At 37.3% G+C, this 24,841-nt stretch overlaps 3 protein-coding genes across 4 annotated transcripts; 2 read left to right on the forward strand and 1 right to left on the reverse strand.

Annotated features, from left to right (window-relative positions):
* The first annotated feature begins 3,192 nt into the window (after positions 1 to 3,192).
* On the forward strand, positions 3,193 to 6,069 carry LOC112186945 (glycylpeptide N-tetradecanoyltransferase 1). Its single transcript, XM_024325521.2, has 2 exons — positions 3,193 to 3,322; positions 4,550 to 6,069. The coding sequence occupies exon 2, from the start codon at positions 4,569 to 4,571 to the stop codon at positions 5,871 to 5,873; it is 1,305 nt and encodes a 434-aa protein (XP_024181289.1). The 5' UTR covers positions 3,193 to 3,322; positions 4,550 to 4,568; the 3' UTR covers positions 5,874 to 6,069.
* Positions 6,070 to 6,584: 515 nt separating this feature from the next.
* LOC112186946 (telomere repeat-binding factor 4) lies at positions 6,585 to 9,716 on the reverse strand. The gene is made up of 6 exons (XM_024325522.2): positions 9,428 to 9,716; positions 8,893 to 9,059; positions 8,145 to 8,229; positions 7,353 to 7,442; positions 6,862 to 7,090; positions 6,585 to 6,764 (listed from the first exon to the last, which is right to left on the reverse strand). The coding sequence occupies exons 1-6, from the start codon at positions 9,689 to 9,691 to the stop codon at positions 6,733 to 6,735; spliced, it is 867 nt and encodes a 288-aa protein (XP_024181290.1). The 5' UTR covers positions 9,692 to 9,716; the 3' UTR covers positions 6,585 to 6,732.
* A 7,059-nt stretch (positions 9,717 to 16,775) lies between these two features.
* Positions 16,776 to 23,170, forward strand: LOC112186112 (dihydrolipoyllysine-residue acetyltransferase component 3 of pyruvate dehydrogenase complex, mitochondrial). 2 transcript variants are annotated; one of them, XM_040514798.1, is made up of 20 exons: positions 16,776 to 16,964; positions 16,995 to 17,146; positions 17,613 to 17,694; positions 18,253 to 18,323; positions 18,452 to 18,546; positions 18,626 to 18,666; positions 19,546 to 19,601; positions 19,683 to 19,757; positions 19,873 to 19,965; positions 20,237 to 20,491; positions 20,586 to 20,658; positions 20,814 to 20,914; positions 21,288 to 21,373; positions 21,455 to 21,530; positions 21,877 to 21,944; positions 22,056 to 22,122; positions 22,206 to 22,301; positions 22,394 to 22,496; positions 22,571 to 22,666; positions 22,776 to 23,170. In XM_040514798.1, exons 2-20 carry the CDS (start codon positions 17,108 to 17,110, stop codon positions 22,844 to 22,846), a joined length of 1,644 nt encoding a protein of 547 aa, XP_040370732.1. In that variant the 5' UTR covers positions 16,776 to 16,964; positions 16,995 to 17,107; the 3' UTR covers positions 22,847 to 23,170. The 2 variants fall into 2 exon arrangements, with proteins under 2 accessions (XP_040370732.1, XP_024180237.1); XM_024324469.2 differs by having other exon boundaries at positions 16,776 to 17,146.
* The last annotated feature ends 1,671 nt before the right edge of the window (positions 23,171 to 24,841 follow it).

The raw sequence follows: 24,841 nt of genomic DNA on the forward strand, positions 1-24,841 counted from the left end.
TTTCACGAGAGATTATTCAGAGCACCGCCGTGCACTTGCACCAACATAAATGAATGGTTAGATTGCATTAAATACACTTTTTGTTTTATTAAAAATAAAGTTGATAATAAATATCAATGGTTGAGATTATTTTATAAGGGTTGGGTCACTTGCACCGTCGGTGCATAGAATAATTTCCAATGTTTCACATGTACTCGCCAAACTTTCTTTGGTTGAAATATGCTAGATTGCTAGGTGAAATGTATATTAGATGATATCTGCACTTAATTCCTCTTAAATTCCTTAGCTAATGAATGAATGAAGCTCTTAATTAATTGACTGCATGAGAGGAGTTAAACATTGGTCACACGATACAACTCATGCAATGAGTCAGCTAAGGCTATTTCCAACATAAAGGGCTAAAAATAGTCATTTTGAGCCCTAAATTATGTATTATTCATTAATGTGACATCAACATTCTCCAACCTGTCAAGGCTAAATTATAGCCCTAAAATATATTTTAACATTTTGGATATGTTATATATATATATATATATATATATGTTCTTATTTTTTATCAGCAATTTATTTATAGTAATTGAAATCATTTTTATGATAAAAATATTTTTTTGGTTGTATTTTTTTTTTAAGATAATCAAAAATATCTTTAGCTGATTTTGAAATAGAATAAAACTAATTTCAAAATGGAATAAGGCTGATTTCGAAGTGAAATAAAGTTTTTTTTTTTTTTTTTTAGAATAAGAATCCTTTATTGAAAATAACCAAGATTACATAATATGGAAATGATCGGTGGTGGACAATAACTCCCCACTCTCCTCTCTAAAAACCGAACTAGTTACGGGTCCGTCATCCAGGATGACATCCATGAGCCAAAAGAGCCCAACCCCTAACCACCTATTTCGCCCAACCTCACAGGCTACAGATAACCCCGAGAAACTCGATAACACCCCATAGACAACCTCCAGAGAAACCAGCGCCCTCTTCCACACCGCGTCCCAATGAAACCAGACCACGTGCAAGGATCGCTTGTTAGCACATTGACCATAAGATAAAACCAAAATTACACCAACTCATCCCCAGGAAAGACACCACATCCATGGCACATCAATTTGACCCAACCCTAGCTCAAACGAGTAGGGACCAACTATTGACCAAAGTAAACTAACCAATAACCAAAGTAAACTAACAAGCAACCTAACTAAAACCAAGACTTTAACCAAAAGAAAAAAGTCGCCGCCACGATACTCCTCACCCTTGTCGTCAGATGACCCGCCGGCAAGCCACCACCGCAGCCCCATGTCTTCAATCTCCCCAAGTCGAAGGTGCCTGCTAAACCATATAGCAAACCACAGCAAATCTATCACCCAGAAATCGATGAAAGACTCACTGTACCTTGCCTCTGCCATGCCCACCACCTTGAAAACCCAGATCCACCACAGCTGCCATCTTCGTCTAGCAACCCACCGTAGATTAGAAGTCAGCGCCATACGATCCATGGTATACCGCCGCCATGATCTGGCCTCTGACCACTTACTCCACGCCGACCACCACCCATCCGACCTCCACACCGACGATGCCATCTCAGAGAAAAGAAGAGAAGTACCAGACCTTGACCAGCAAAGCAAAAAGCAGAGGAGGACCCCTGAGATCCCAAGATCCTGTCCGGCAACACCCGCCACTCGTTGATGGAGCAAGGAGGCACGGCCGATGCGGGGGCGCCGCCGGACAGGCTGATAACTTTTGTTAACTCTCTCCAACCCTAGTTCTCACTCTCTCTGAATTCACTACCGAGTTATTTGGTTGTTACTTTAATCTCGCCGTCTCAGGACCATTGATTGAAGTGAAATAAAGTTGAATTCGAAATAAAATCATATTCTCAATATTTATTTTATTCATGACAAAAGCATTTAAAAATGAACACAACAAAGTAGAAAAATACAAACACTTGTCAGTGACAACACTAACAATTATTAAAAACACAAATTGAAAGCTTTGAACGTCATGCTTATGTTACCTTCCACTCATAATTAGTGGGTCACAGCATTCTGATCCAATTTTTTTTTAAAGGGGCATCTTGAGGGCTAAAAATAACCCTTTACACTCACCTATAGCCCTAATGTTTAACCCTTTGACCCTTAACTTATTGGGTTGGAGTTGGATTGGGCTAAAAAATGCCCCTTTAGCACCTTGTCTTCTTGGGTTGGAGGTGGCCTAATGCTCATAGAGCTAGTGGGGATTTAACTCGACTTGTTGTCAACTTGGGGATTTAACGGTGTTGTGTATTTGGTTATTTTCGTTTCACTCTATTTTGTATTTAGAGTTATTGTCACAAATGGTACCTGAACTATACCTCAATTTTATCGATGGTACCTGAACTTCAATTTTGATCACAACTAGTATCCGAACTTTTCGATTTCATTTTAAATGGTACCTAAAGCCACCTCCGGTCACTATTCCGACTAAAAATGGCATGAGAGACGATCATAGTGATGATTTTTGATGATTTCAAGGGTTGCGATCATATATAGTGATGATTTTTTGGTAATAGACTTGCCTTGAACTTGTTTTTTTATTTTTTATTTTTTTAGATTTGAGTTTTTTGGCCGGAATAGTGACCGAATGTGGCCTTAGGTACCATTTAAAATGAAATCGAAAAGTTCGGGTACTGGTTGTGATCAAAATTGAAGTTCAGGTACCATCGATAAAATAGATGTATAATTCAGGTACCATTTGTGATAATAACCCTTGTATTTATGTTACTAAGTAATTTTTTACATAAAATTAGCTACTTCATGGGTGAAGTAGATATTTGTCTTCACAATTCTTGAGCTAAGAATCATCTCATAAAGTCATAGTTATAATTAAAATTGCTAGTCAAAAATCCTTAGGTAAGAACTAAGAACCCTAGATTACAACACATAAAACTAGTTTTATAACTTCATCGTGGTTTCGCATAAAAAAAAAAACACTTCATCGTGGTTACTAGTTGGAATCAGCCACCCAATCAGTAATAACGTGTTTTAAGGTTTTTTTGGTAAATTTGCAGAGGATAATGATCGTCGAATCGTCATTAAAATGTGGTAGGGAATCGGATTAGAATCAATAATCACGTACCCATAATGACAAATTTGCCCATCAATATTGTTTAAATCACAGATGAGTACTCCATTTCCAATTATAGGACCCCGTTCCGTGACCCACCTTCTTGTTCTTCTTCTTCTTCTTCTTCGAATTCTCCCAAACCTTTTATCCCGAGGAAACCCTAGATCGATCGAGCTCTCACAGATCGGCTCCAAGCTCCACCGTCATACACAGATTTCAGGTAACAATTCATCATCTTTTTTCCCCTTTATAATTCAAGTTTGAAGATTTAAACTTTGCGTTCTTGGTCTCAGAACATTTAAGAAAGAGCATATTGTGATTCTTAGCTCAGGAAAGATCTCCAATTCTCTGTTCTTGGTCTTGGGTTTTCAAATTAGGAGCTAAAATTTGTTAAAATTGTGGCTGAATTGCTACTGATGGTGCTGTTTTAGTGATTTATTGCGTATAGGGTTTGGCAGTTTTTCATTGGCATTGTCTTAATCAATGTTTGATCGCTGAGAAAATGCAGCTAAGAAAAGAGGCAAATACACTTTTGTACTTGTTCTGGCTTGGATGTGTTTCGGGTGGTAAAACAATAATAGAGAGGAGAATTTAGATGGAATATGAATTTCAAGTGACGAAAATAGTTGTTCTTGTTGGCCTGTTTAGATTAGAGTTTGTTTTTCAACCTTTTGGCAATGAAGTTTTACTAGTTTCAGTTTGATAGGAGTTCGTACTCGTTGATCATGAGCACATCTTCAGGGCTTTGTATTGGTAGTAGTTGGATGAGTCACCAGTTTATGGTTCTTGTTATCGTGCACCTGCAATTTTCAACTTCATTTCTATGTCGTCTGGAGACTATGATTTTTTTTTTCTCATTTTTTTTTTCTTTATGCAGTGTTTTTCTGATTCTGTAGCTTTTAGTTTTTAGTTTCCATACTTAGTATACTTTCTTTATCAGTTTTGTTATATGTCAATACTACTAGTGAAAATTTTCAGTAGGATATGCTGATTTTTGGTTAGGTGTTTCCATCGTTGGGGAAAAACCGAAAAAGAAAACGAGTGGAACTGCAGGTCCAGTTCGATTTATATTCATTAGCAGTCAGCAAACCTAGTGCAATTTGATGCAGAATATAATACGGAAAGTACTTTGTTTAGAGGTTTTTTAGGGATATCTAGTTTAACCTATTGTTGTTAGGATTTGATGCAGAATATAATAAATAAGGAAAGTACTTTGTTTAGGGTCTTCTTAGAAATATATAGTTTAGCCTATTGTTATTAGGATTTACCTCTTAGAATTATAGATAAATAGAGGCATTGTATTTTGTTAGACAGATTTGAAGACTTTATTGGTAAGACGCTTTCTCTTCTTAACTCTCTTCCTACTATTCTTCCTTCTCTGTATCTAAGTTTTCTGTTCCCTTACTCCTATTTTAATAATTTAGTTATTTTGCTTATTGTCTTTCAGGCTAAGAAACTAGTTCAAAATGGTTGATAGAAACGCATCATCTGCAACAACTGAAGACACCCCAAACCCCAAACCTGATGGAAATGCACCTTCTGAGAGTGACCTTACGAGTGATTCTCTAGCCCGAAAGGTTCAAGAATCTCTCTCTCTTGGAAAGAAACATAAGTTTTGGGAAACACAACCTGTTGGTCAATTCAAGGACCTTGGGGACAACAGTTTGCCTGAAGGCCCAATCGAGGACCCAACACCATTATCTGAAGTCAAACAGGAACCTTATAAGCTTCCCAATCTCTATGAATGGATAACATGTGATATGGACAGTGAAGAGATGTGTGCTGAGGTCTATAACCTTCTTACAAATAACTATGTCGAGGATGATGAGAACATGTTTAGATTTAACTATTCGAAGGAGTTTCTTCGTTGGGCTCTACACCCTCCAGGTTATTTTAGGAGTTGGCACATTGGTGTCCGTGTCATAAGTTCAAAGAAGTTAGTTGCCTTCATTACCGGTGTTCCTTCTAGAATTCGGGTCCGTAATGATGTTGTTACCATGGCAGAGATTAACTTCCTATGTGTTCATAAGAAGCTTAGATCAAAGCGACTTGCTCCTGTTATGATCAAAGAGGTGACCAGGAGGGTTCACTTAGAGAATATATGGCAAGCAGCTTATACTGCTGGTGTTGTACTCCCTACACCTATATCATCTTGCCAGTACTGGCACAGATCTTTGAATCCAAAGAAGCTGATTGATGTTGGGTTTTCTAGACTTGGCGCAAGAATGACAATGAGTCGAACAATCAAACTGTACAAGTTACCAGAATCAACGGTCACCCCAGGGTTCAGAAAAATGGAGCTCCATGATGTTCCTGCAGTCACACGACTACTTAGGGATTACTTAAGCAAGTTTATTGTAGCCCCTGATCTTGATGAGAATGATGTGGAACATTGGCTTCTTCCAAAAGAGAATGTTGTGAATAGTTATCTTGTTGAAAGTCCAGAGACTCGTGACATCACTGATTTCTGCAGTTTTTATACACTTCCTTCGACTATCCTTGGCAATCAGAATTATTCGACTTTGAAAGCAGCTTATTCATATTACAATGTTTCAACTAAGACTCCGTTGCTTCAATTGATGAATGATGCTCTTATTGTCGCAAGACAGAATGACTATGATGTTTTCAATGCTTTGGATGTCATGCTCAATGAATCTTTCTTGAAGGAGCTGAAATTTGGGCCAGGTGATGGGAAGCTTCATTACTATCTTTACAATTATCGGCTAAGAAATCCTTTGAGACAATCAGAGCTTGGGCTTGTGCTCTTATAAGTTATAATCTGATACATGCTTATAGTTTTGATAGTCACGTTGTATTTTTTTGGGTGGGAAAGCATTCCTTCAGATTGTAGATTTTGTTTTGCCAGTCGTGCAATTTTGTGCAAGTTTCTTTGCCTGGAATTTCTGTTGTTGAGACTCTTGAGACTCAAAAGAAGATTTTAGTGTTGGCCATTTTTGTTTTAGAACATTTTAGCCCATGTCCTTGTTCTTTGACCAGCAATTTCTATCCTGTTCTAGTTTCATGCAATCTGGCTTCGTTTTCCAAAGTAAACTGAAAAATGGATTGCTTATTGCTTCTTCAGAATCTACATTCATCTGGTTGAAATCTCTTTACAATCCAAATGTACCTAATTAGTAATTACCAACTAGCTCTGCAGTGAGAGATAATGGGTAGATGGCTTGGTTGACGGCAGTTGTCCATTGCATTTTTCTTTCGGGGATTGATCACAAAGTCTGATCTACCATATTCACGCTTGGGTATTTGGAAAACCACTGTAATCTTTGAGAGAAAGCAATACATAAGACCAACTGACAAACCCCTAAAAACACGCTTTAATAGATGCTAGTGTCTTTGAATCTTCGTTTTGCACCACTAAATTCCATAGACAGATCAATTCATACCAATGATATGAATTCTTTCTTTCTTTTGGTCATTCAAGGATGGAAAATTATTTACTTTGTCACAACAAAACGCAGGTTAAATGCACTAAAAAGCAATTTTGTATGCTAATCATCTATCTCTGATCTCACATGGAATTGACTTCAGCTATAACTGAAGATACAAGGACAAATTTACATGCACATCCTACAAGTTACAAGGAATCCACTAATTAGACTTACAACCGCTGACCTAAGCCAAGTGGACAACTTCACCTCGTGAACCTGCAAGATAAAAGGCATAACATATGAACATAAGATGAATCAAGATAATGGAACGACTGATAATCACTCATGTAAGAATAGGTGTTTCTGACATTACATTGTTCATTGATCTCTTTCACTAGCAGTAGCATAGACTCGGTTTCTTCAGCTATCTTTGAAACTCTCTCTGCCTCCTTCACTGCTTCAGCAGCCAAGAATGATTTGTTTTCAGCATCAGCAATTGTATAGGCAGCGACATGAACAGCATCATCTTCTGTTTCAGTAGAAGTCGCCAACACCCTAGGTGTTTTTGTTCCTAAAACTTTGATCTTGAAGCCATTTCTGGTCTACATTTGGAGGAAACAAGCACTCAGAACAATTTTAGGTATCGCTTTTACATGACAACATTACTACATAAAAGTTAAAAACGGAACAAAAAAAGACATCTTTACGACATCATCTTCTCACAGCAGTTTTGTCATAGTGCCATACAAAATACATTAACATGATTCATTTTTATTATACTATTTCAGATGTGGCACATCCGTAAGAGGAAAAAAGACATTTAGAAAACAAAGAAATTATCATTAGAATTAGAAAATTATTTACCTTTTCAAGTTTTCCTAGTGAAACAAGACTTCTCAACCTCGCACCCACTAACCTTTTGAAATTATGTGGAATGGGCTCCTCTTCCCTTTGCTGCAGAATGTGTATCAACACAGTCACCACCTTTCTTTGTACTAGGATAAAATTTAAAAAGAACAGCAAGAGATTACTTGCTAACTCAAAACTTGGAATTGTTAAAGGCAAGAGTAATAACTGTGCTATGCTCTCAGATAAATTAACGTCAATCAGATAGAAATTATCCCGTAAAAGGTGACTGAAACAAACATTTATGGCAAGAAAAGAACAAAAAATTGGAGATAAGGCCTAAATAATTGACCTTGGATCAATGTTTCATTGTTTTATAGTTCTTTTTCAGAAAGTGATACTCTTGGTAGCTTTATACCATTGTTTCCCATAGGAATCTGTGAATTTCCTTGAAATGGCCCATCTAGCTTACCGCGGATTTCAATATATAAAGAGCAGATATAGGACTATTTGTGATAAAAGTACAGAAATATTCTGAAGTTGCTTTTCCAATCAAAACCTTGGAGCTTTACACTGGTTGAATCTTTAATTAGTTGGTGCAACAAAACTTGAAATTTTATACATGTTGAGTTGAAGAGTTAATGCTATGCAAGATTCTTCTCATCATAATTCCCTTAAATTTCAGCAGAGAGACTAGTTCCCAACATGCTAGGAACATTGCATAATCTAATACTGCTACTTCATGATAAGTAATGTCTGTATCTAATATAATATTTGAGAATAAAACATAAATAAAGACTTCCATCTGACCTGAATAAAGTTACGAATGGCATCCACATCAGATCCATTCGGATCTTTCATTGTTAAAAGAGCCTCAAAAATCAATGCGTTGTACCTGTTGAGAAAATTTATAAAGAAAATAAAGGATCAAGAAGCCAAAACAGATACCTTAAAAATTAATCTTTGAAGTTTATTCATAGGCATAAAAAAAGGATGGCTATTGACCACAGGAACCAAATAATTGGTTGAAACAATAAAGAGAACAATAAGCTACTTCTAAATTATATCAGCTGGATCCTTGCCTAAAAATCAGTTCAGTGTCTATGTCCAGTTATACAATGTCCTCCTACTGTACTATATTACATTGCAGAAGAAGTCAACACTGGATCTAGCTAATAAATTGTTAGCAGGCCTTGATGATTCCTTTGTACTTGAACATTTTCAGCCAGAGTTAGAATCAGTTTTGAACAAAGCAAGTATTTCCACCTTTTAATTATTACGAAAATAGGAGACACTGAAAGCAGGTATTTCACTTTTTACTTAAAGTTGTCTTCTTATGATGAAAATAGGAGAGGCCTTTTAATTCCTGCTCTCTTTACATGATATAGAGTTTTAGACATAACATACATTTCTCAACGTAATTTCTACTTTAAACTAAGTCACAACATCATTGGAGTCAAAGAAAGTATAATCCACTATCAATCAGAATCTAAAACAGAGTAAGACACAGTTCTGTGGACTCACAACTGACATCATAAGGATCAGAAAAAAAACGCACCGTTCTTCAGTGTTGGAATCATCCATGACAGCATCTGGAGATGTTCCACTAGCAAGTGCAAGCACAGGTGTAGAGTAACGAACTGAATTCTTTATCTTTGAATTCTTCCTTTTCTTCTGTGTAACTTGTGCAAGTGCAAGACTAGGACTCAAGTTCCTCCATTTATCCTGCTCGAGTGGAAAACAGCATTATCAAACCAATTTACATTATATTACAGCACACAGAGAAACGAGTCACATTCATAAGCTAATCAATTCCATAAAGCTTTCACCAGATAAATTCAACTATAAAAACACATTATACAAATTCATATATGATCAGCTTAAACAGAAATTGGGAGACCTAGGGTTTCCTAACCAAGCAATTACATGTTTCCTAGAAACTCAAGCTAAAAATTCAAGCATTATCCGATTCGGCTAAGAAAATAGCAGAAATTAACAGCAATCTGCAGTGTTAGAATTCACAACGAAATTTCGAAATTGAAGGAATAGGGAAACAGTGAATTGAGTGGCAATGGATGTGAATAAGAGGGAACCTTGAGGTCAATGTTGGATCGGAGAATGAGAGATTGGGCGAATTCTGGATCGATGAGGATGTTCTTCCATTTGCCGGCGCCGTGCTTTGCAACTCCGGCTACTAGAGCATCTTCCTCCTCCGACGTCCACTTTTGCTTATGGTTTCCCATTCTACCCTTGCTTCTATCTCTACCTTTCACTCCGAGCCTTCTGTGCGCCTGTCTGAAACCCTCTTTCTCTCTCTCGGAAATTCGTTTCGGTTTCCGAAGGGAAGAAGACGACATCTTGTGGTGGACTCTATCCCGCTTTGCGTGTCCGGTACTTTTCTTCTAGTCTGGATTGAGGCCCAATGCATTGGGTCGGCCCAATGTGTATAACGCCGATAACGGACTGGGTAGTTGAGCAAGATATTCTTGATTAAATTGCAACGCGATGTTCTTAGGTTTATTTTACACTTTTATAATCGGAGTCGTTTATTTTGGGATTCGCTCTTTGTTTTTCTTTTGATTAGTACGATGATCGATTGTTTATTCATAATAAAATTAAAGTGCATCACGTAACAATGTCGCATAAATCGACATCCGAGAATTTATTAATCATGTTTGTTCTTGCTCGAAAGTAAAGTAAATAACTTAACAGATGCATTGAGCGGTAAACTTTCGTTGGACAACCATTAACCCTATAAAAGAAGAGATGGTTGAGTTAATAGGGCGATATCATGGTACGCATTTGACATCTCTATCACTCTATGACGATTGACGAGATAGTGGACACACTATGACTTGGTGTGAATAATGGCCTTCTGAGTTGTCGAGAGGGCATCAATTGTGAATGATATATTATATGTATTCTTTGCTAGAGCTTGAATTTATTGCCTACGTGATGCTTGTAATTGTTTAATTGTTATTGGCATTGGCGGGTGGCCTTGGTTAAGAGATTGGTAATGGGGATGATACTTGTATATGAGGCTTGATTACCAAGACCAGAAGACTTTATTGTTTAGCAGCCTTTGACATCGTATTTTGATATAGGGCATAGTATTTAAACAGAGCATGTGAATCGATTTGGCATTAACATTCATATAGATGCGGGTACTTGTCTGTTTTGGAGACGATCAAAATCTTGATTCGTGATCAATAATCTTCTGTTAGGTATTTTGATAGAGGTGATGTGAAACCAAGAATACAAGTCATTTTGGAGGCAGGCATGGGGATTTCAGCTTAATCTGTTTTGGAGACCGTCAAAATCTTCATACGGAGGATGGAAGATATGAAAATTGCAGTTATCCGATATCGAATCATGTAGCAATTGGGTGGATGTTACTGGATAAGCAGTCGTTAAAAAAAATGTTGGTTAGTGTGTGTGTGTGTAAAAAAAAAAAAAAAAAAAAAAAAAAAATGTTGGTTACTTGTATTGACAACTATACAATAATTTGGCGCATAGCCACTACAATGTGTTTTTATTGGTGAGTCGTAGCCTGTTGGTTAACTAGTCTAATTAATACAATGACGGTCACAATTTTAAATTTCGATGACATTATGGTGGGGATAAAAAAAAACCAAAAAATAACAGCGGAAATGAGACATAGAGGGAGATGATGGTGGGACCTTTGAGAGAGTTAAATTTGAGGTGGATTTAAACAAAAGAAAATTTGAATGAAATAAAGAGGGGAAAAAAAGATGGGTAAGAACATCTTTAGCAGACTCTTTAATTCTCTATTGTGGCTAATTCGCTATTTTAGAGAGCATGCTTAGTTTTTTTTTATCTATTTTAGCAGCTGCACTAGACTCCTAAGTGGCTCTCCATTATAACTTTTAGCTATCTCGCTCCTAAATATAAAGAGCGAGATAACACTCTCTATCATTTAAAACATCATTTTAAAATTATTTTATGTAATTTATAAATACATTTAAACTATTTAGTCTTCATTTAAAAAATAATATAAATTCAAAACTAGCTGAAATAGAAAATACTGATGTAGACATATTTTTAAGGTGTCTAGCTAAAATGACTTTTTAGCTAATTTGGCTAAAATTTGACTCAAAAATGGCTACCATTGCTAAAGATGCTCTAAAAGTAGTTTGGACTTCAATTTTAAAGCTTCTAGCCTTTTGAGTTGTGGATTAACTAAAACAAGGTCTGTCTATTATCAATATCAACTTATTCCAACCGATAATTGAAGCTCACTTATCGCTTTACTACAAAGCCAATAAAGCATATAATACCCTAACCAGTAGCCATTGTCATGCGCAATCATGAGAACCCCTCATTCATTTGGAGAAGAGCATTCCTTTCCTATTGGCACATGCATCCATCGTCTACACTCAAAAATACCTTAGAAAGATAGCAACAACAAATCCTAGGGCTACAGCCAGTAACACTCTCTCGCTTACAAACATTTGTTTACAATATAACCACGTCTCAACTCTCAAGTATAGTCATAATTTCCATAATCAACGGGCCGTAATAAACACGATTAGTAAATTAGTTGAATAATTGTTGCCACATGACCTTTTATTTTATTTTTATTTTTATTTAAAGATGATGTCACGCCCCGAATTTTGAATAACAAATTCAAATTCAAAACATGAATAATAACCAATGCAAATAACGTCCTGAATTTTTTTTTTCTTAACCAACGTCTCACAAACCATAATACAAACCTCGTAGCAAACTATCTCTCGAGTCAATTATTACAATACCAACATAGATAAAATGTTACGCTCCGAAGAGTCTATAAAACACGCCAAAATAGACCAAGTGTTGGTCTCAACCCTGCTACCCTACTCAACTCGCTCTCCACCCTGGTTATCCTGACCTGCAGGATCATCCGCTACACCGTTTGAATAGTATACCGGGATTGCAACAACACAAAACCCGGTAAGTTTTCTGAAAGCTCGTGTGAGTAAATAAGAAATGAACGGTTGATTTATTAAATCACAATTCTTTTAATTCAAGTAAATCAATTCAACAATCCGAACACACATAACAACCCTAACAATTTAATCACCAACCCAACTCATGTGGCACAAAGTACTCACAATGCAATAACCTAGTTACCACCATGACCGTACTCCCACAACAGACTAGAGTTCTATCTGAATCGTTACCTGTCACCTTGGCCCAGGTGCAAGCATCTGATATACTTCGGTTACTACTATAACAGTCGAACTTTGGGCATTTCTGCCCGCAGAACAAAAATACTTCGTTTATCACAATGATAACCGTTGAACTTTGGACATTTCTACCCTTAGAACAAAACACTCTAGTTATTATAACCATCGAACTTTGGACATTTCAGTCCGCATAACAAAATATAAACATAATCCCACATGATTCACAATATCACGTCTCCACCCAAATCATACTCACAACAATACCAAGTATCATAATATTCATGGAAAATAAATCTTTCATTTCAAGTATATAAACGAAATCATCAAAAAACCACATATTTCAATGTCACACCATTCCATATAAAATCATGTAAATACACACACACACACACACACACGTAATCATCCACTCAGGAATGACCACTAATATCAACTATAGTTCACACGTAGTAAAACCAAGAAATTCATTTTCTTATATACTTTAAATCTTATTTTCTTAAAACCATTTTCTCACACATAACAATTAATTGTGCAATAAGGAAATTCGGTTTGTAAATGAACAATGTGGGATTTACTTACCTCCAATCACACTGCGTCTTCTCAACAACTTAAAATACAGTTCACAATCATCCGCCAACTCAAACAGTCAATCACCTAACCAAATACGATAATTAACTTGGCGTACAATTCAAAAACGCATTTATATGGAGTTTCAACGGTCGGATCTTCACCCGTGACCACACAAAGTCATAGGGACAGTCCTACGATCATCATAGCAAATTACAAGTCTAACGGACGGTCCGATCTTCACAGATCACAAATCGAACGATCGAAATTGTAAAATTCATAACTTAATCATACCATCTCCAAAATTCACATGCTACATATCAAAATGATTGTATCAATATGTAGAACATAAAAATGGGCAGAAACTGCCCATGGGACCCCCGGAGGTGGCCGGAAAAGTCCACTAGAGTTAGTGGCAGAGCCGCCAATGGCGTCGGGGCAGGGCTGTTCCCCTTCGTTTCATCATTTTGAGCAACTTTCATAACTAGCATGAAGTCAGAAAACGAGGGAAAGATATCAAAAATACCTGAAATCAGTCGATTTGGCCGGAATATTTCAAGTTTTCCAACCAGCCTTCGTTCAACGTGAAATCTATCGCTTCGGGTCCGGTTCTTCTTGGAGCGTGATCAGGAGCTTAAGGCGAGTTCAACCAGTCAAGAAACTCGAGTTTTGGTGGCCGGATCTAGGAGAAATCTAGATTGGAACCCAAATCGGCCTCTAACCGAAAACGTGCTCCCCCCTCTGCTACAGGCTGTTCCGCGGCGCAAAGCTATCATTGGAAGTGGCGAAAGGACGAGAGGAATCCGTGGGAGGTGGTTTGGTGGCCGGAGGAGGGAGAACGGAGCTGGAGACTCCTTGCTCTGTTTTAGGCTCGGGAGGGAGGGAGGGAGGGGGAGAGAGAGAGAGAGAGAGAGAGAGAGAGAGAGAGAGAGAGAGAGAGAGAGAGAGAGAGAGAGAGAGAGAGAGAGAGAGAGAGAGACTGTGCGGCCGCCAAAAATGGAAACCATAGCTATTTTTGGAAATTCCCAAAAATAGCTACTAGTTATATATACCCAAAATGAAAACTTTTCCAAACGTGATAACTTCTTCGTACGAACTCCGATTATTGTGTTCCGCATATGCACGAACTCGTATCGACGAGATCTATAACTTTTATGAAGGAAGTTTTCCCAATTTCCGTATGTAAAAAAAATCGATTTTAGTGAGAATAACGTTTATTTCAAAAATAAACTCATTCGAAACTAAATTCTCATACAACGACATACGAATCATGCCCACAATTCAAAATTAATATAATTGAACAAATATTGAATTCCAAAATATTTAACTGAGAATTTCGGGTCTTCACAGAGGATCAAAATATTTCACTCCTACCCCCATGGTGACTCGAACCCATAACCTAGATTTTAGGTAGTGGGCGCCACATGACTTCTTAATTAGAAAAGAAATAAAAATTGCAGTTGAAGTCACTCAACGATAATAAGAAAACCAAATGCCTCATACAACCAATTACTTTAATATCATGCTTAGTTACTATTTCACGCCTGTAAAAATCTATATTAACTACTAACACGAAATATCACAAGGTGCATCCAACTAGACCTGTAAATGGACTGGATTTGGAGTGGATCGACCTAAATCCAAATCCGTTTACTAATAAAAGAATTCAACTCGAACCCGCTCCGTTAACCCCTCGGATCGTTGATAGCTCGATCCAAATCTATATCCGCTGGATTAACGGATATCTGATCCGCTAATCCGATCCATTTATAATTGTAAATATTTTTAAATTTTAAATAGTAATATTAAATTTATATCATAATACCTCATAAAATATTAAAACAACATCGATTATATTATCAAAATATTCCCTACACCCGATAAATTAAAAGAGACGTCAGGAGATGTGTATGAGATTAATTGTGCTTCTACAACCTTCTTATTTTTTGGTAAACTAAACAAAGCCTTTATCAATAATGCTTCTTGGGTGATGGACTGATGGACTCAGTTTACGAAGACCGTCCCTTATGTTTTTGCAAAAAAAAATTATATTAAGAAATTCTTAATATTTTATATTTAAAAAATAATAATAATGTATTAATAAAAATAATATTGTATTATTATGAAAACTGACCGGATCATTAATGGATTGGATCGACCTAAATCCGTATTTGTTCCGTTAAATAAACGGGTTGTTTGCCTCAAAATCGTCTCGGCCGAAGTGAGGGCCGAGGGACCTGTGGTTGAATCGTCCTTCTGAAATTGCGCGGGCGTGCCAACTCGCGGCCGAATGGCCGACTGAGATTTCTGATTTGAATGGTGCGTGATCTGACTTCTTTCAAATGATTGTAGGCCGAGGAAGGAACCCTCTCGGCCTTTAGGTTCTGACGCCTCTGTTGCAAGGACTTCGGTTAGGCGTCAATTCTGACCGGGATCTTCTATCACACTCACTTCTTAGGTAAACTCAAAGGTTCAGGTGACAAGCGAGAGATCTATTGGGTGAAGATACTCGCAAATCACGGTAAAGAAGAAGGTGAAGTGGATTCGGTTGTCAAACGTTGTGAGATGATATGTGTGTGAACGACGAATCGCATCAATCCAATCCGGACTGGCCGAAAGAGATCAATGGATGATAACTTTACGTCACGAACTACTCCTAAGTGCGAAAACTAAAGTACATATAAAATAAAGAACAAGAAAGTAAAGTGCTTGAATGTAACGACTGAAATAAAAGTAAGAAACTAAAAATGAAAACAAGTTATGAAAGTTGAATAGAAGGCAAAGTACCTATGAAAGAGTAGGATAAAAGTTTGAGTAAAAGTTGTATATTGATTTGTTTGTGTGGTGCAGGACCTTTTACAATGATTTACAATGTGCTATATATACAAGTCAAAAACCCTAGCTAACTTGTCATCCAAGACGTGGAATTGAAGTAGGATTCTCCTTCCTTCTAGGATTGATTCGTCTCGTAAAACTCTGACTTTGCTGATATTCGAGATCTTCACAATTAAGAGCACAGATTGACTTGAACTCCTTCCTTGTGAAGGCTTCTTCATCCGATATTATTGCCTAAACTTGGCCGAACATTAATGTTCATTTCGGCCCACATGAGTAACGACCCTTTTGAACCTGGATTAAACCAAACATATGGCCGCATGGTCCAACTTGTTGATTTTTGGGTCATCCGTTATTAAAACCTCAAACCAAGCTGGGTGACCGGCCGACACTTTTCTCTCGGTCATATGACTTCACATTTCCCTCGGTCGTCCGTTCCTAAAACCTCAAATCAAGCTAGGTGACCGACCGACACTTTTCCCTTGGTTGTATGACTTCACGAACTATTTATCCTGAATGGGTCCCAACTCAGTCCCATTTCTTTTCAACATGGTCGTACACGGAGAGTGGCGAAGTTCAGGTCCAAACACGGGTTAACGGATTCGGATCATTAAATGATCAAAATTTTCAATCCATACCCGTTCGGGTTAAAATCCGGTCAATTTAGATGTAAAACTTGTAAAAATAAATTGTCAACCGAACACAAAAACGGTCCCACAAAAAAAAAAAAAAAAAGGCAAAAGAGAGCACCACATTTGTAGTCTTGTACTCTGAACAGTCATAAAAAACGTACCAAATGAGCTATAAAAGTTTGACGGATCCTGAAATAGGAGAAGGCAGGCACAGAGGGCAGAGGGCAGAGGGCAGCTGCTGCTTAAGCCAAGTTAGGTGGTGATTCCAGAAAGGCGGGCGCCAACTCACCCGATTCCAGCAAACAAACAAAATAAGAAAGCCCACCCGGCCCAACTATTCCTCCCACTCTCCATCTTTATTCCATTGGTTTCAGTAGTAGCTCTCTCTCTCTCTCTCTCTCTCTCTCTCTCATACAATCACACACATAAATAGAGAGATACTATCACCGCGCGGATCTGTTTCGATAAACCAACCCTAATAAACTTTGGTTCTTCGCCACATTACCAAATCGGGGTTTTGGTTACTTGATCGATCGCTCTGCCTCCAAATATGTCTTACGCATCTCGTATCATCCACCACTCCAAAAAGGTCCCGCTCTTCAATTTCAATTTGGTTTTGATTCTAATCTGGATGATTCCTCTTTATTCAATTTGGTTCTTCGTGCTTGTGGTTTTCAGTTTTTGTTTTAGTTTATTCACAGAGCTTGTATCTGAATTTTGCTCTGGCTTGTTGTTGGGGCTTGCTTTGTCGCCTCTGTGTGGGTGTAGACTATAGAATATAGATGGAGGCACTGTCACTTTCAGATTCACTTCTTGTTTCGGTGGTTTAAAATTACTTTGTCCAGGATGGTTTTACTTGAATTTCACTAGTTTTGAAATTCTTCGTGCTTTTTTTTTTTTTTTTCAATGTATAAGGTTGAGTGTTTACTCTTGTTTTGGGTGGTTTGTTTCACTTATCGATGTGTGATTCCAGTATTAGTTTATGAAACTTACGTTTCGGTGTTGCTTTGATGGTTCTTTAATGTAAACTTGTAATATTTTTGGTCCCATTGCAGTTAAGGGATGCTCCCAACTTACTAAGGCATGATCGTGCCCTCTTGGTGCGTTGTTTTTCACACAATGCTCAACCCACTACTGGTGAGACAAGTGAATGCCATTATTGTGTTATATTTATTCATTTCTTTCTTTCTTTCTTTGTGTGCAAGTCTTTTAAGTGTTCCTGTTAGTTTCTCATGCGAACGTTACCTATGTTGCTGTCAAAATATGCTTTGCTCTGACCCGATGATAGCTAGAAGCAGAATGTCGTGTTGCTGTAGCATTAAGATAGGAGTTTATCATTCTGTCTTTTTTTATGGTTGTCTGTGTAAAATTGCGATAACTTGCTGACCGGACCGGACTGCATGCAATTGAGAAAGGACATTCAACTGGATTATATGTACTCAGATACATTTCTTGTCACTCTTCACATCTTTTAAGTGAGACTCAGAGAAGAATAATTTTGCTGAGAATCCTGCATTTCATTAGTTAATATTAGTGTACTTAAGCCACTTAATCGGAATTCCAGGACATTCCTATTAGTCTTTTTTTAAGGCTTGAAGATATATGGTGTCTATTAAATGAACGTTGCTGCTTGGATTAGTTAATTCTGTGGCTAAATGCCTTTGTCTAGCTGAACAATATCAAATTTTCTCTCAGATATACGTAAGGTTCATCGTCATGGTTTTGCACCTTTGGGAAGAGAAAGTAGGTCGTTCAGCAGTAGCACTGTAAGTTCAGCTGGTTTCCATCGTGTAATATAGCAATAAATATTACAAACTGTGCCGTGATTAGAATTCTCTGCAAATAATCTCAAGTCACCCCTTTGTATAACACTATTACATGTCATGCTTTGTAGAAATCAGTGTCAGGCACATTCACCAGTAATGTCTCAACAACAATGAATATGGGGAGTTCAATTTCTGGATCAATATATAAAAATCAGATTTCATGGTATGATAGTTCTGGATTTTGCTACTTTGTAAGTGTGTCGAAATTCTTTATATCAACATCTATTTTTCCACTATACCAGTTTGCAGGGACAATTGAGGAGAGGCTTTTCGTCTGATGCAGGTATGACTCTTGGTATTTGGGTTTCTGTGTCTTACTGTGGAATGTGTCATTTAGTGCACTTTAGCATTTGCATCCCCTAATAAGATGATGCACTTCATTCTCCTTAGAAGAGCAGCTTCAACTATACAAGTTTCTAGTGATAGGCTATTATGTTTGGTTCTGAAAGTGCACTATTTTCATTGGTGGTCATGGCCTTTTTGTGTTGGTTATTGTTTTCATGTGGTAGTGCTTTTCCATGACTATTCAATTTTTTTAAAACTTGAGGGCGGGCACGAACCATTACGAGGATAGTCAGGATACCCTTCATGTCCCTTGTAAGAGCAGCTTCAACAATACAAGTTTATAGCAATAGGCTATTCGTGCTGGTTCTGAAAGTGTGCCATTGTCATTAATAATTGTGGGTTTTTGTGTTGGTTAGTGTTCTCATTTGGTAGTGCTTTTCCATCACTAAAATAGTTTAAAGACTTAAGGGCAGGCACATGCCATTCATTTTCTAAAAACAGGTGAAACCAAGAACTTAAGTTCATGGTGAAACATTTTTTTATATATTATTTTATATTATAGTTTTTAAAGATCTTATTTTGACTTGTTGCTTTTGAACCCACATGTCTGCATAGATTGTATCTTTTAATCTGGAATCGCTAAAATTGATAAACATTCTGATCTAAAATTACAGCAAAAAATTGTCCTCCATGATTTGAAAATGAATTGTGGTTCTGTGAGTTACATGATTGTTTTCTGGAATTGCATCTGCATCTCCTTTTGAAGTGCGATCTTCTTTCGTCTTTTTACTTTTTGCTGATTGATTCATTTCCTAAAACATAATCTTGAATCGTGTGATCATCTAACACATTATGGATCATCTGCAACATCCTTCAGGCCTTCCTCCACACCAAGAAATTGGAATGCCTTCTCTTTCACCTACTATGTCTGAGGTATGTACTGTTTCGAAGCTTAGCAGCATAACATACCTTTCCAAACTTTGTTTCCCTTGATCATTATTTTATGATATGCAGGGTAATATTGCTAGGTGGTTGAAGAAAGAGGGTGATAAAGTCTCTCCTGGTGAAGTGCTCTGTGAAGTTGAAACTGTAGGTTCTTGTACTGTTTGCGTTTCAAGTCTGGAAATTGAGTAATAATATCTGTTGCGAAAACTGTTTTTCATGATGGCAAGCTGACATTTACTTTATCCACATACCTTTTAAGGATAAAGCTACAGTTGAGATGGAATGCATGGAGGATGGATATCTTGCCAAGATCGTACAAGGAGAAGGGGCACAAGGAATCAAAGTTGGTGAGGTATAGATTTTGTTGTGCAGCACTTTTCTATCCTTCTTTTTTCTTTTATCTTTTTTGGGTTGTGGTCGGTGGTGCTTAAGAATGGGAAAGTATCTAAGGAATCAAAATTGGTGATGTAGCAACTATATTTGATGGTAGGTGATCTTGGGTTTTAATATGTAATCATGTTGCTATTGGATGTGTGTAAGAATGGAAATAAAGTATACTGAAAAGAAAGAAACATCTTGGCACTATGATTGTACTTTGCTAACGTCTACAATTTGATACTTAGGTGATTTGCGTAACTGTTGAAGATGAGGAAGATATTGCAAAATTCAAAGATTACACACCATCAGCATCAGGTTCTGGAGGTGATGTAGCTAAAGGGTCATCTGACTCTAGCCCGCCTCCCCCGCCCAAAAAAGAGGCAGTTGAAGCACCAGTTGCTGCTCCCGAGCCAAAGACTTCAAAGCCCAGTGCAGCTCCTCCTTCTGGAGATCGTGTATTTGCTAGTCCTCTTGCAAGAAGTTTGGCTGAGGAACACAAGGTGTGCCATATTCAATGCCATGACTAAATTGTTATCATTTGATTGTTGGAAACATGTTGTCATTTGGCTATTTCTGACTTCTGTGTTGCTCTAGGTACCCCTCTCAAGTATCAAAGGAACAGGCCCGGATGGAAGCATTGTGAAGGCTGATATTGAAGAGTACTTGGGTATGATATCTTATCACCTAAATTTTGTTTACTACTTTTATATTGCTCTTTGTTTAATATTTCATTTAATTCTTGTCTTCCATATTTTTTCCTTTGTTGTAGTAAATCCACATAGGTTATTGATTTTGGGTGTTGTTTCCCTTCTCATTATGTAGCTTCTGGTGGGAAGCAAGTTTCTGAACCAGCTCCCAAGGCCAAGGGTGCTGCAGCCCCAGCACTGGATTACACCGACATCCCTCATACTCAGATACGGAAGGTAAAATTAGAAGGACCGACTGTGCTCATCACTATCACATTTAAGTCGAATTTGATGATGTTGAGAATCTTTTTCTGTAGAATCACTAGGCCAAATTCTTCCATTCAGCTCTGGCCTATCATTACACTTGCAATATTTGTCTTTGTCTATATTCTTGTATTTGTGGCAATTTTTGGTCAACTTATTACTTCTTACTACCACGTTTATTGTATTTGTTGTACCTGAAGAACTGCCTCTGATGATTTTTCAACATGTTTTATTTGGTTTGTCACTTCTATCGGAAAAGTTTTTTTTTATCTTTCTAATTGATCATTCCTCGTTATAACTTCTAACTTTAATCTTGCTGAAGCTATTTCTGGTATGATTTTGGCAGGTTACAGCTTCAAGATTATTATTCTCAAAGCAAACTATTCCTCATTATTATTTGACAGTAGATACATGTGTCGACAAGCTCGTTGAGTGAGTATAAGTATCTTGAACATTTTAGAATTGAACAAACTGAATATTGCAAAATGTGTTGAACTCTTGCTTTATGTGTAGGTTGAGAGGCCAGCTCAATTCATTGCAAGAAGCTACAGGTGGGAAGCGGATATCTATCAATGATCTTGTAATAAAGGTATAGTACTCATCCGGAACTCATTATGTTTCCTACTGGGGGGTATCAGTAAGAAATGGAATTTATGAGGTGTTTGGATGCAGAATGAGAATGGTTGTAGTAATCTGTAGCATGTATAATGATGAAAATAAGACTCATGATCTGTAAGAGCAGATATTCTAGTGATCATATGAATCTACCGAGGTGTATCAAGGGGATGACTGATGAGTTCTAGTCTTCTGGGGATCACTAGAATCAGAATAATTTTTGAGTTATCAGTTGTAAGAGCAGATATATAGATAGTATGCAGGAGGTATATGGTATTGTTTTCTACCCTAAATTAACTGCGCATTAACTACTACTGCAGGCTGCTGCTTTGGCTCTTCAAAAGGTTCCTCAGGTCAATAGCTCATGGACAGATGATTGCATCCGCCAGTGAGTTTACCATATAGTTCTTTTGAAAAGAAAAGTTTACAATATGAAAAATTGATTAAGTTGTGATATCATATTTGTAGTAACACTTGCATCTTTTGTTTCTATTCATAGGTATCACAATGTGAATGTTAATGTTGCAGTGCAGACAGACAATGGACTATATGTTCCTGTTGTCAGGGTGAGTGCTGGGCCTGGTCGCATCCTTTTGGAATACTTGGTTATAATAGAACTTTACCTGAATCTACATGGTTAAATCTGTAGGATGCGAACAAAAAGGGACTATCCGCTATATCTGAGGAGGTTAAGCTGCTGGCCCAAAAAGCCAAGGAGAACAGCTTAAAGCCAGAAGATTATGAGGTTAGAATAGTTTCTATATATCAGTAATTGATTGTCAGTTAATGATGCCTCATGATTCTTATCTAAGGATACTTGGTTTATACTTTTTACAGGGAGGGACATTTACAGTGTCGAATTTGGGAGGTCCATTTGGCATCAAACAATTTTGTGCCATCATTAACCCGCCCCAATCAGGCATTCTGGCAATTGGGTCAGGTAAGATTGGAACTTAATTATGTCCTCTTCGAACAAAATTATTTCTTTGTTTAATGTATGTTGTCATTGAGCAGCTGAGAAGAGGGTTGTACCTAGTTCCGGGCCCGAGCAATACAAGTTTGCATCTTTCCTATCTGCAACACTAAGCTGTGATCATCGTGTTATTGACGGTATGTTGATATGATTTTTTTTAAGAGTTGAAAATCTGAAATTTATTAAGACAAGATGTACATCTCTGAAATATAACAACTTAACAATGTCGCTTGCTCTGGGTTTTAGGTGCAATTGGTGCTGAGTGGCTAAAAGCATTCAAAGGCTACATCGAGAATCCAGAGTCAATGTTGCTCTAAATCAACGGTTTTTTGATCTTCACTGAAATAAATTTTTTTTCCCCTTGTGTAATTCATCAAGACAAGGGACTTGAATGGTATCCCATGGGATTCAGATGACTGTCACAGAGGAATTCATTTTGCAGTGTTCATTAATTCAAAGTTTGGCAAAGCTTTGAAATAAAAGGGGTTGTTTGAGGCAGCAAATTTTGAATTTAATTTTGCTTATGTAGAGTATGAAGCCCCATTGTATCTCACCAGAAAGTTGACTTCAACTTTGTTTTTAATCATATTACTGTGAATATTTGGAAGATATAGATTTTTCCCATTCTATTTAAACTCTTACATCGCAAGATCATTGCATATTCTGGTCCTAGCTTAGCATTTTGGCTTTTGCTCCAACAATGATCCCGATTTCTAGCGAAAAGCATAAAGGAAATTAGTGAAGTCTAGTGTGAACATTTTTCTCGAGTTAATTTTTTTTTGAAGAGAAGTTACTTTGTTATTCATCACTGAGGAAGTGAAATGTTTTCATTTAGTTAATTTTGTTGGAGCTGTTATCTACCCAAAAGTAGCCCAAGTTTAACTCATCCACTCCGCCAGTCTTTGATGCCTAACATTGGTGGGAAAGTAGTATTAAGTCAGCCTATGCGGCCAGTCTCGACGGAGACCTGCAATGATTGGTTCCATGCATGGTAAACAAAGTCGTTTACTCATTGCAACAAACTTAATTTTTGTTCCAGGGATGACTAATCATTGAGTTGCTCTGTCCAAGCATTAGATTCTATTTATTTGTAATCACAGTTCAAATAAGCCGACGGTTAAGATTTGGTGATAATTAAAAGGAAGAATTGCTTTGGCTTAAATTGTATCGCATAGTTTCAGAGTATCGACAAGAATTTACAACAACAGGAGACGTTGTTGGTGAGCCGTGAATCCTATTGTTGTATCATTTACATAATTACAGCAAGTCAGGTTATCATTAGAAATTCCGTATCTGACAGAAGAGCGGAGTGAAGTGAACATAGGGAGAAAATGGACGAAACAGGGTCAACTTTCAAATGAACCCATAAATTCGACAACTCACAACCTACACCCTTTGCTGAAGAACATCATCGCCATAGCATTTATTCTCTTATATCTCTGTTTTTCATATGCAAACCATCATGAGTCACCGTTTCTCTCATCCTTAATGAGGAAAAGGAAGTTGATGAATCAAGAACACACATGCACAACTCTCAATCTTCACCCTATTAACTTGGAATCTGATATTAACAAAACCAGGATACTAAAAGTACGAGAATTTTGCAAAATATAAAATCTCTATTAACCTTAGCATTCACAAATTATATGTATATCATAAGTAACGCAAACTGCAGTCAATGTTCAAAGGTGTGATGGGCTTTAGAAGAGATGAAGATTTACTAGAGATGAAAGTAAATTGTTCAAAAATACACTGTAAGAACGGAATGTGATTTGTAATACAGAGTGACATGTTGAATAAACAGATTTCTAAAGATGACCCCAACAAACTCAAATTGCGATTGAGATTTAACATCGCGCATCGCAACTGTAAGCTTGCTTTCACTTTTGAATCTACCCACACCACCTACTGTAGCTAATAAATACTTTCTGGATCCTGGGAAGTAATGACAAGTTACGCAACAAGAAAGTCAGAGCTTGTTTGAACCCAGCTTTGAATACCATTCGAAATCAAGATGCAAAAAATATGAAGAGAACAGAGAAATGACACAGTTCAATATAAATATCCTATGTGGCAGAAGTATGAAAGTAGTTCATATTTGTACAGAGTATAGACACGGACACACGGTGTTTGTACTTTGCTCCTACTTTTGTGTGGGTTTCACTTCCAGAAGGCTGTCATCTACCATCAACACAAAGACCATAAAGAAAGCAACTTATTATATCCATCCTAACCCAAACGTATCAAAGTCACTCCAAATGTCAGCTATAGAGACAAGCCATACTCGGTAAAACATAGCTTTATCTGCCATC

This window comes from Rosa chinensis, chromosome 2 (assembly GCF_002994745.2).
Source record: "Rosa chinensis cultivar Old Blush chromosome 2, RchiOBHm-V2, whole genome shotgun sequence".
NCBI lineage: Eukaryota > Viridiplantae > Streptophyta > Magnoliopsida > Rosales > Rosaceae > Rosa > Rosa chinensis.